The 12,367-nt window shown below is 47.1% G+C and overlaps 1 protein-coding gene across 8 annotated transcripts in view; it reads right to left on the reverse strand.

Moving 5' to 3' along the window:
- Positions 1-6,636: 6,636 nt before the first annotated feature.
- DIP2A (DIP2 acetate--CoA ligase A) overlaps positions 6,637-12,367 on the reverse strand; it is a 67,548-nt gene continuing 61,817 nt past the window's right edge. For 4 of the 8 annotated variants that reach the window (XM_024748056.1, XM_024748060.1, XM_024748059.1 and 1 more), the window contains 4 exons: positions 11,532-11,606; positions 10,086-10,260; positions 9,437-9,560; positions 8,631-8,883 (listed from right to left, as the gene is read on the reverse strand). In XM_024748056.1, coding sequence (XP_024603824.1) covers positions 8,631-8,883; positions 9,437-9,560; positions 10,086-10,260; positions 11,532-11,606 — 627 coding nt within the window. Of the gene's footprint in view, positions 8,884-9,436; positions 9,561-10,085; positions 10,261-11,531; positions 11,607-12,367 lie in introns of those variants that run through there. The other 4 variants (XM_024748058.1, XM_024748055.1, XM_024748061.1 and 1 more) reach the window with 2 other exon arrangements.

Consider the following 12,367-nt stretch of genomic DNA (forward strand, 5'->3'; position numbering starts at 1 on the left):
TTGGCACTTGAAATTAAGAGCAACACCTCGACTTCTCACTTCGCACTGCCCCCGGCAAACTTTACTTCCAAACCATCTCACGGCCTCATGTAAAAAGGTTCCCCCATTGAACCCCGAAAGGCAGACCAGGGGAGGATCAGAGTGAGGAAGGGAGTGAGCTTACCTGGGGTGAGGCTTCAGGCTCTCAGACCACCCACAGCAGGGAGGGTGACCCAGCCGCCTGCACGGACAATTTAAAGACTATTCCTCTTGAGCACAACAAGTTTTGAAATTTTGCATGTAGTTACCTATTAAAAGAATTCCTCAGGACTTCCCTGGCGGTCCAGTGGTGAAGACTCTGTGCTTCCAATGCAGGGGGTGTGGGTTCGATCCCTGGCTGGGGAACTAAGATCCCATATGCCATGGTGCAGCCAAAAAACCAGAACAAAACAAAAAAAACAAAAAAGAATTCTTCATTACTGAAACTGAGTATCATACAACACTAAATGCACCAACATTCGAATTACAGGGGTCCCAAAAGAAGAAGAGAAAAAGAAATGGTCTGAGAAAATATCTGAAGAGATTATAGTCGAAAACTTCCCTAACATGGGAAAGGAAATAGTCACCAAAATCCAGGAAGAACAGAGAGTCCCATACAGGATAAACCCTAGGAAAAACACACCAGGACACATATTAATCAAACTAACAAAAATTAAATTCAAAGAAAAAATATTAAAAAGCAGCAAGGGAAAAACAAAAAATAACACACAAAGGAATCCCCATAAGGTTATCAGCTGATTTTTCAGTGGAAACTCTGCAGGCCAGAAGGGAGTGGCAGGATATACTTAAAGTGATGAAAGAGAAAAACCTACAACCAAGATTACTCTACCCAGCAAGGATCTCATTCAGATGCGATGGAGAAGTCAAAAGCTTTTCAGGCAAGCAAAAGCTAAGAGAATTCGGCAACACCAAACCAGCTTTACAACAAACGCTAAAGAAACTTCTCTAAGCGGGAAACACAAGAGAAGAAAAAGACCCACAAAAACAAACACAAAACAATTAAGAAAATGGTAATAGGAACACACATATCGATAATAACCCTGAATGTATACATGGATTAAATGGCCCAACCAAAAGACACAGACCAGCTGAATGAATACAAAAACAAGACCCATATACATGCTGTCTACAAGAGACCCACTTCAGACCTAGGGACACATACAGACTGAAAGTGAAGGGATGGAAAAAGATATTCCATGCAAATGGAAATCAAAAGAAAGTTGGAGTAGCAATACTCGTATCAGATAAAATAGACTTTAAAATAAAGAATGTTACAAGAGATAAGGGACACTACATAATGATCAAAGGATCAATCCAAGAAGAAGATATAACAATTACAAATGTTTATGCACCAAACATAGGAGCACCTCAATACATAAGGCAAATGCTAACCACCATGAAAGGAGAAATAGACAGTAAAACAATAATAGTAGAGGACTTTAACACCCCACTTACACCCATGGACAGATCATCCAAACAGAAAATAAATAAAGAAACACAAGCTTTAAATGACATAATAAACCAGATAGATCTAATGGATATTTATAGAACATTCCATCCAAAAATGGCAGAATACACTTTCTTCTCAAGTGCACACAGAACATTCTCCAGGATAGGTCACATCTTGGTTCACAAATCAAGCCTCGGCAAATTTAAGAAAACTGAAATCGTATCAAGCATCTTTTCTGACCACAATGCTATGAGACTGGAAATCAATTATAGGAGAAAAAATGAAAAAAACACAAATACATGGAGGCTAAACAGTGTGCTACTAAATAACCAAGAGATCACTGAAGAAATCAAAGAAGAAATTTAAAAATACATAGAAACAAATGACAATGAAAACATGATGACCCAAACCTATGGGACGCAGCAAAAGCAGTTCTAAGAGGGAAGCTTATAGCAATTCAATCTCACTTCAAGAAACAAGAAAAATCTCAAATAAACAATCTAACCCTACACTTAAAACAACTAGAGTAAGAAGAACAAAGAACCAAAGTCAGCAGAAGGAAAGAAATCATAAAGATCAGAGCAGAAATAAATGAAATAGAAACGAAGAAAACAATAGCAAAGATCAATAAAACTCAAAGCTGGTTCTTTGGGAAGATAAACAAAATTGATAAACCCTTAGCCAAACTCATCAGGAAAAAAAGGGAGAGGATGCAAATCAATAAAATTAGAAATGAAAAAGGAGAAATCACAACTGACACTGCAGAAATACAAAGGATTATAAGAGACTACTACAAACAACTATATGCCAATAAGATGGACAACCACAAGGAAATGGACAAATTCTTGGAAAGGTACAATTTTCCAAGACTGAAGCAGGAAGAATTAGAAAATATAAACAGACCTATCACAAGTAATAAAATTGAAACCACAATTAAAAATCTTCCAACAAACAGAAGTCCAGGACCAGATGGCTTCACAGGCGAATGCTATCAAACACTTAGAGAAGAGCGAACACCGATCCTTCTCAAACTCTTCCAAAATATTGCAGAGGGAGGAATACTCCCAAATTCATTCTACGAAGCCACCATCACCCTGATACCAAAACCAGAAAAAGATATCACAAAAAAAGAAAATTATAGACCAATATCCCTGATGAACATAGATGCAAAACTCCTGAACAAAATACTAGCAAACAGAATCCAAGAGCACATTAGAAGGATCATACACCATGATCAAGTGGGGTTTATCCCAGCGATGCAAGGATTCTTCAATATACTCAAATCAATCCATGTGATACACCACATTAGCAAATTAAGGAAGAAAAACCACATGATCATGTCAATAAATGCAGAAAAAGCTTTTGACAAAATTCAACACCCATTTATGATAAAAAAACTCTCCAGAAAAAGGGCACAGAGGGAACCCACCTCAACATAATAAAGGCCATATATGACAAACCCACAGTAAACATCATTCTCAATGGTGAAAAACTGAAAGCATTTCCTCTGAGATCAGGAACAAGACAAGGATGTCCACTCTCACCACTCTTATTCAGCATAGTTTTGGAAGTCCTAGCCACGGCAATCAGAAAAGAAAAAGAAATAAAAGGAATACAAATTGGACAAAGAAGAAGGAAAACTGTCAACGTTTGCCGATGACATACTATACACAGATAATCCTAAAGATGTCACCAGAAAACTACTACAACTAATCAATGAATTTGGTAAGGTTGCAGGATACAAAATTAATGCACAGAAATCTCTAGCATTCCTATACACCAACGAAAAATCAGAAAAAGAAATTAAGGAAACACTCCCATTTACTGTTGCAACAAAAATAAAATACCTAGGAATAAACCTGCCTAAGGAGGCAAAAGACTTGTACTCGGAAAACTATAAAACACTGATGAAAGAAATCAAAGATGACATGAACAGATAGCGAAAGATACCATGTTCTTGGATTGGAAAAATCAATATTGTGAAAATGACTATAATGACTATATAAAGCAATCTATAGATTCAATGCAATCCCTATCAAGCTACCAATGGCATTCTTCACAGAATTAGAACAAAAATTTTTACAATTCTTATGGAAATACAAAAGACCCCAAATAGCCAAAGCAATCTTGAGAAAGAAAAACGGAGTTGGAGGAATCAGGATCCCTGACTTCAAACCATACCACAAAGCAAGAGTAATCAAGACAGTATGGTACTGGCACAAAAACAGAAATATAGATCAGTGGTACAGGATAGAAAGCCCAGAGATAAACCCACGCACATATGGGCACCTAATTTACGACGAATGAGGAAAGAATGTACAATGGAGAAAAGACAGCCTCTTCAATAAGTGGTGCTGGGAAAACTGGACAGCTACATGTAAAAGAATGAAATTAGAACACTCCCCAACACCACACACAAAAATAAACTCAAAACGTAAGACTAAATGTAAGACCAGACACTATAAAACTCTTAGCGGAAAACATATGAAAAACACTCTTTGACATAAACAGCAAGACCTTTTTTGACCCACCTCCTAGAGTAACAGAAATAAAAACAAAAATAAGCAAACGGGACTTAATTAGACATAAAAGCTTTTGCGCAGCAAAGGAAACCATAAACAGGACAAAAATACAACCCTCAGAAAGGGAGAAAATATTTGCAAATAAAACAACAGACAAAGGATTAATCTCCAAAATACACAAACAGCTCATGGAGCTCGATATCAAAAACACAAACAATCCAGTTAAAAAATGGGCGGAAGACCTAAATATACATTTCACCAAGGGAGACATACAGATGGCCAAGAGGCACATGAAAAGATGCTCAACATCACTAATTATTAGAGAAACGCAAATTAAAACTACAATGAGGTATCATCTCACACCAGTCAGAATGGCCATTATCAAAGAATCTAGAAACAATAAATGCGGGAAAGGGTGTGGTGAAAAGGTAACCTTCCTGCACTGTTGGTGGGAATGTAAATTGATACAACCACTATGGAGAATAGTATGGAGGTTCCTTAAGAAATTAAAAATAGAACTACCATATGACACAGCAATCCCACTACTGGGCATATACCCTAAGAAAACCATAATTCAGAAAGAGACATGTACTACAATGCTCACTGCAGCACTATTTACAATAGCCAGGACATGGAAGCAACCTAAGTGTCCATCAACAGACGAATGGATAAAGAAGATGTGGCACAGATATACAATGGAATATTACTCAGCCATAAAATGGGACGAAATTGAGATATTTGTAGTGAGGTGGATGGACCTAGAGTCTGTCATACAGAGTGAAGTAAGTCAGAAAGAGAAAAGCAAATACCGTATGCTAACACATATATATGCAATCTAAGAAAAAAAAATGTCATGAAGAACCTAGGGGCAAGACGGGAATAAAGACGCAGACCTACTGGAGAATGGACTTGAGGATATGGGGAGGGGGAAGGGTAAGCTGTGACAAAGTGAGAGAGTGACATGGACATATATAAACTACCAAACGTAAAATAGCTAGCTAGTGGGAAGCAGCCGCATAGCACAGGGAGATCAGCTCGGTGCTTTGTGACCACCTAGAGGGGTGGGATAGGGAGGGTGGGAGGGAGATGCAAGAGGGAGGGGATGTGGGAACATATGTATAACTGATTCACTCTGTTATAAAGCAGAAACTAACACACCATTGTAAAGCAATTATACTCCAATAAAGATGTTAAAAAAATAAAAATAAAATAGAGCTGGAGCAGCCATTCCAGAGGGGGCATGGGAAAAAAGATGTGGCACATATATACAATGGAATATTACTCAGCCATAAAAAGAAACGAAACTGAGTTATTTGTAGTGAGGTGGATGGACCTAAAGTCTGTCACACAGAGTGAAGTAAGTCAGAAAAACAAATACTGTATGCTAATGCGTATATATGGAATAAGAAAAAATGGTACTGATGAACTTAGTTTCACGGCAGGAATAAAGAGGCAGACGTAGAGAATGGACTTGAGGACATGGGGTGGGAGGGTGAAGCTGGGGCGAAGCGAGAGTAGCATTGATATATATACACTACCAAATGTAAATAGTTGGCTGGTGCAAAGCAGCAGCACAGCACAGGGAGATCGGCTCGGTGCTTTGCGATGACCTATCGGGTGGGATAGGGAGGCTCAAGAGGGAGGGGATATGGGGACACGTGTATGCATATGGCTGATTCGCTTCGTTGTGCAACAGAAACTAACACGATATTGTGAAGCAATGCTACTCCAATGAAGATTTTTAAAAAACCCTTGAGGGACTTCCCTTTTGGTCCGGTGGTTAAGAATCCGCCTTCCAACGCAGGGGACGCAGGTTCGATACCTGGTCGGGGAACTAAGATCCCACATGCCGCGGAGCAATTAAGCCTGCACAATGCAACTACTGAGCACGCGTGCTCTGGAGCCTGTGCGCCACAGCTAGAGAGCCACGCGCGGCACAGTTACTGAGCCCGCGTGCTCTGGAGCCTGTGCGCCACAACTAGAGAGCCACGTGTGGCACAGTTACTGAGCCTGCATGCTCTGGAGCCCGCACCACAGCTAGAGAGCCACGCACGGCACAGTTACTGAGCCCGCGTGCTCTGGAGCCCGCACCACAGCTAGAGAGCCACGCGCGGCACAGTTACTGAGCCCGCGTGCTCTGGAGCCTGTGCGCCACAACTAGAGAGAAGCCCGCGTGCCGCAACTAAGACCCAACGCAGCCAAATAAATAAATTTTAAAAAAGAATTAAAAAAACCCTGCCAAATAGAACGCATCAAACAAATTAAAATGACCACAAACACGTGAAAACATACTCAGCATCACTGGACATGATACTTATTTGACTATCATATTGACGAGGACTTATTTATTTATTGCTGGTGCTCTCAGGCTGCCAGGAAAATGCTTCTCCCACGCTGCCTTATGCGCTTCCGAGGGCAGGGGTGCCCAAAGCTTCACACCTGGCACGAACTCTACCTGTAGGAACTGAGCCCAAGGCAGGTCTTGCGTCTGAACACACACCCGCGAGGAGGTTCACGGCAGCACGGCTGAAACGACGCTGACACCGAGCAAGTGAATACAAGCTGCGTGCAGTCGAGCCCCCCTCCCATATGACACAGTCATTAAAACATTTAGAAGGATATATGTAACAGATTAAAAGTCTAATTTATTAACTACAAAAGCTGATTATAAAATTATAATAAGCGATCCTAATTTTGTAAAAGTGTTTTAAAGGAAAAAATAAACCCTTGAAAGGATTTACATCAAATACTAATGCTGTCATCACCGAGAGGTAGGATTATGGGAGATTTAAATTTTCTTCTTTATACTCTAATGTGCTTTGTAGATTTTATGCTGTAGCATAAATGCTTTTATATCCAGGAAAGAAGAATGCATAATAAAATACATCGTATTTGGGGTAATTTTAAAAACCTTTTCACACATTTCAAAATGCAGAATTACAAACAGTCAATAACTTTATTAACATAATGATATAAAAATTTTAGTGTGATATACAGAATTCCCAGAGAATAATTTTAAAACATTTTAGTGCTTCTTAAAATCTTAATTTACAAGACATCTTGTCTTACTGCCACCGACCTTTCAATACAAAAATTTTATAATATTTGTTTGCTATAAAACTACAAAATACAAGGCTGGGTAGTTCTTCCCCTGCTGGCCATTCTGTTATAAGGAATGCCCATTAGTCAACTCCTAGGACCTCTGTATGTCAAACAATAAATTACACAGATTATGTACACAATTACAAGAGGACTATTCAAACTCCAGTATGTTGTTACACACCACACTGCGGGCCAATGCTGCAGGCCGACAGCTACCGAGCGCAAGCCACTTGGAGCCGAATACGAGCCACACGTGAGAGCTGGCCCAGCGAGCCGGGCCTTTTTGGTGGAGAACGTAAAGTGGTAGAGAATTAGTAACAACTTTGTTAGGCACTGATCCCGGCGAATTCCAGAAAAGCCTGGTTGTTCTAGGAAGCATGCATGATTCATAAACTTTCCCACCCTCAGTCCCCGACAACTGGTAACATACTCTTCATTAGTGATACAAAAATACTCTGTCTTAGATTCGAGCTTCACTTCCAATTCTTAGAAGTAACTAAAGGATATCACGTTTTCTTCTTTGATTTAGACTTACTATAATATACCACTCAGTCTGGTCAAGTTAGAATAAAATAACTGAACATGATTTGGCCAGATCTTACAGGCACACAACTCAAAACGCAACAGCAAGGGGCAAGGCTCTCCTGGGCTGGGCCCCTCGGCTGCACTGCCAGTGCTCAGCGGACATCACCGAGGATGGAAACCTCACCCCACTGGGGCTTCCACATCTGCTGACGTGGAATAAAAATAATAATTCAGTACACTTCCGTGCAGTGAGAAGACCTTCTACTGTGGTTATGAAAACAAGCACTTCAGTTGAAGAGCAAGAAATCAGAAACTTAGAGAGTGGTTTAAAACTCAATGCTGGTTTATCTTTCCGAAACAGAGCACCTCACCTGACGGCCCCAGATGGCCCCTGTCGAGCGTTAGTGACCACACAGGCAGACAGCCGTGCACACCTGTTTCAAGAGAGGAAGCATGTGCGTCCAGTGCCTGGTCTGGGGCCCAAAGGTGGGCAGGGCGGCCAGGCCAGGCTCACTCCTGTCCACCAGCCTTTCTGGGCTCCACGCTTTCCTGTGAATCAGCATCGAAACAGCTGTACTTGGGCCTCAAATTCCTCCTAGCATAAATTCTATATATGAACTCGTCATTTGAAGTGAGAAAAACCATTTGAATTTTTAAAATTGAGAACTGTATTTTCAGCCTAAAAAAGTGCAGACTCACACCTGCAGCTCCCGCAGCGCCCACACCAGGCCTCTTTCCCAGTCACCCCATCTGTTAAAATACTGACATTCATGCTTCTGTAAATGTCCTTGATAATAAAAAGATTTCTTTGAATAACTCAGGAAGTGGTTTTTAAAATGAGATGGACCTGTAAGAGCGTAGGAGGCGGGGCACCGTGCTCCCAGGGCCTGGGGTCCGCTGCCTGGGGGCTGCAGATGCTGTCGTGTTCTCACACATCCTAGCACCTCCGACACGCCCCGAGGCCCCTCTCAGGGCCAGGGTGTGAGCTGTGCTCACATGTTGTAGGCGACGTAGATGGGGTCCAGCTGGTCGGCCAGGAAGCCGTCACGCAGGTGCATGCGCTGCTTCTCCCCGCGGGAGTTGATGGGGATGACACCTGGGTCCACGATGACCACCACGCCCACCACCAGGTGATGCTCCTCCAGCACCACATTCGTCACCAGGGCCACCAGGTCCAGTGCATCCTGTTCCAGTCCATCCAGCTCCACCACCACCACCAGCAGGTTGGTCCAGGTGAACACGGCACTGCAGGGAGAAGGCGGACGGTGTCACACGGGGTCAGGCACAGGCTCTGGGGGCTGGGAAAGGGCATCAGAAAGAGACCAGTGGAAAAAACCAAAGTAGGTTCACTGACGTCACCCTCCTGCTCAAGGTCAGTTACAATTCAAAGGCCAAGTTAAGTGTGCTTTACAGGAATATCTATTCTAATTAAAGTTCTCACTAAGAATCAAGAATATGTGATGTCGAAAGCTGTACCTTTCCGAAGGCAAGCTCCCTAGAAAGTGAAGAAATCCTGAGTCTTAACCATTTAAATTAGGAACTTCATGTTAAAAGCAGAAGCATTTCAGGATAACCATGGAGCTCTCACGTTTTGCCTGTGCATTTGCGGACAGACTCAGCTTAAGACTGATTAGGAAGAGGAAAAACCAAGCAAACCCAAACAAGGGGTCTCTGGCCCACGACCCCAAGAGCGTGTCTGGGGTCTGCTCCTGGAGAGGCAGGTGGCTGCCTCACCGGCACGGCCGAAGTGCCTGCCCTGACCCCGGAGAGCTGGGTGACAGGCGCCCCGGGCCCTCACCACTCGGCGATGCTCCTGTGTGCCCGGATCACTGACGTCTCGATGTCGACGGGGTGATAGCGCATGCCCCTCAGCTCCAGCGTCTCGTCCAGAGACCCCACCACGTACAGCGCATCGTGTCGCTCTGTGGACAGCACAGTTCGCCCGCCTCAGCACGGCACGCGGTGCCAATGGCTGGCGACTCAAACCTTGCCTGACAACAGCCTCCTGCCACGCTCGGCCCCCTGAGATTCAGAGAAGTTACGCCCATGTCTGAATATGTATTTAACAATAACTTTTGCTATCTCTGGAAACGAAGCAGCAGCTACAGGGGCTCTCAAAAGTTCTGATGGCACCTGGCCAGCGTGCTGTGGCCAAGGGACTTTGAAAGCTTGGGGGGCCGTGTGGGGAGGGCCCAACAGATGGCTAGTGAGACGCGCCCACGGCTAAGCCTGAGGGGCCCACAGCCTCTGCCAGCAACCCCACATCCTCCACAGAGGCTGGGGTCCAAGACCAGTGAAGGAAAAAGAGTAATTTTCCGAGAAAACCGTGTCAGGCCACCTAGAGACACGAGCTCCTAGCGAGGGGCGAGGTGAGTCAGCGGGGGCCCCCGAGATGCCACCCGCATGGGGCTCAGGTGCCGGTGTGGGGCTGCACAGGGACCCCTCACCTCCACTGGCGTCGGTGAGCTCTGTCCTTCGGAGGAATCCCAGGAAGCCAGTCCTTGCCCAAACGGTCTGGGTGTCTCCGAAACTCAGCCGGGCACTGAAGTGGTCGGCGTGGAGCCCCTCCTCCCCGTAGACCGTGTAGTACCCAGTGGCGCTGTGCGGGCTACTCACCCAGACCTGGGAGCCCAGGGGACGAGGGGGTCAGTCGCCACAGTGCCCGGCACAGTCTGTGCCGATTCACGGCAGCAACGCCACAGCACACGGGGGCGGGGACGGGGCACTCGAGCTAAGTTACAACAACAGGCACGGAAAGCAGGCAAGTGACTGTCCTCCTTCAAACGAACCGTTCCCCTCCTTGGACCCCGGAGAGACGCCTGTGGGACAGCGATGTACCGGGAGCAACCTGCACGTGCACACGCACACAGGGCCAGCGAGAGTCGGGGCGCAGACCCGCCCGCACGTGGGCTAACGGTGCCCAGAGCGTCACGGGCCCCCAGGGCACCCTTCTAAAGCCAGGGCCCTCCAGGACCCACAGGCGGCTCCCGACTGACTACCAGGCTCTAGGTATTCCCCAAAAGCAGGGTCCGAAAGAGGAGACAGTGTGGCCACATGGGTCCCAGCCTGGGGCAGACCTGCCAGGACTGTCTTGGGACCCACTCCTGCCCTAACAGGCCTGGGCCCAGCTGGCCAGGAAGGGGGTAGGGTTGGGGCGAGGCCCCAGGCAGAGCACACCCAGCCCTGGGACTGGGACACCTTTCCTAGCCGATGCGGCATGAGCCCCAGGCCCACCCATGCCCTTGTCCCAGCTGGTCAGGGGCCAGGCAGTGTGTGTGGACACCCGGGGGTGCTGCCCTCCGCAGTGCAGGATGCTGGCCCCCAGGCCCGGAACTGGGAGCTGAGACCATTCCCACCGAAACAGACCAGCCTGGGCACCCAGGCTCCACCTGCCATCCTGGCCACCAGGTACTGGGTCCCACCTGTCCCGTTACTCTAGACCAGGTGCTGTACGCAGGCATAACAAGGACCCCAGCACAACCTGTGTCCTGGGGCAGTGAGGAACCCCCTGCCCCGTGTCCCCAGGATGGAGAAGACCATCCCTCTTAGCTATGGGGTCTGCCCCGTGCTGTCCCTCACTGGGGGCTGCAGGAACTTCTCTTCAAGGGACAGCTGTTTCCTCCATGGCTGCTGGCTCCTGCGAGGCTCCTTAAGCCACCCAGTGCCTGCAACTCAAGGTTTCCCTCTGCTAGTGGGATAACAGGGTGGGGGGCTTCATCCCAAGGGCAGGACCCTGAAATCCTACCCAGGGACTGGGTCCAGGAGCACAATCACTGTGGGGACAGGTTCCCCAAAGCACGTGCGACCCAGAAGGTTCAGAACTCCCGAATCCGGGGCAGAACGGGGAGGAGGGTGAAGAGCAGGTCCGGGGCACTGGGGCCCCGCAGCCTCACCTCGCCCAGGTGCGAGTCTCCAAGGGGCCCTCTGGTCTCGCTGTGGGCAATGATGACCTTCACTCCAGGGAGGATCTGCAAGGAGAACCGTGCCCCGGGTCAGAGGCAGCACGGCCCTCCCGACTCAAGTGCGTCAAAACAACGTCCTTCGAAGCTGGTCCAAAGGATGCGACACGTACATGGGGGTGATGAGGTTCAGAAGCCAACCTAAATCTGACTTTGAATTTTAACAGGAGAGATTTTAATAGAGAAAAATAAATTCTGAATCTTAGCAAAATCATCCAGTTCCTGAGAATGGACCCTATTTTGGACGGCAAGAGGGGTCGAGGGGGTCCTTCCCTGAGGCCCCTTGTGAGAGCTCACGAGTGCCGGGGGTCCACATGCCTCGGCTGCGTCCCCCCCTCACCCCGGCCCCCCTGAGCCCCCGGCTCTGGATGGAAACCTGGCCCCCAAGAGGCCTTCCTGCCCCCAGACTCAGAGTGGAGCAGCTGCTGAGCACGGGCTCCGGGCCCACCAGGGGCCGTGGAGAAGACCCCAGGGGAGTGTGCCCCGGGTCCAGGACCCCCGCCGGGCCTGTGGGGCCTCACTGGGCTCAAGTCAGACCACCTGGCTGCTCCTGGACACCTGTTCTGTGTCCTCAGTTCCCCAGGTATAAAACAGGAGATGACAGTGGAGACCTGCAGGCAGTGGAGGAAGGGACGAGGGATCACAGGAGGTCGCCGTGGCCGGCGCCAGACCCTCCTCTCCTCGTGCTGCCCCTACAGCCCTGCTGGGGTCCTTCTGTTTCCCCCGATGCTGCTGACCCTCCGACCCCTCCCCGTGTGGCCCACCCACCC

Source organism: Neophocaena asiaeorientalis, unplaced genomic scaffold (assembly GCF_003031525.2).
Source record: "Neophocaena asiaeorientalis asiaeorientalis breed wild unplaced genomic scaffold, Neophocaena_asiaeorientalis_V1.1 scaffold984, whole genome shotgun sequence".
In the NCBI taxonomy this organism is placed as follows: Eukaryota; Metazoa; Chordata; class Mammalia; order Artiodactyla; family Phocoenidae; genus Neophocaena; species Neophocaena asiaeorientalis.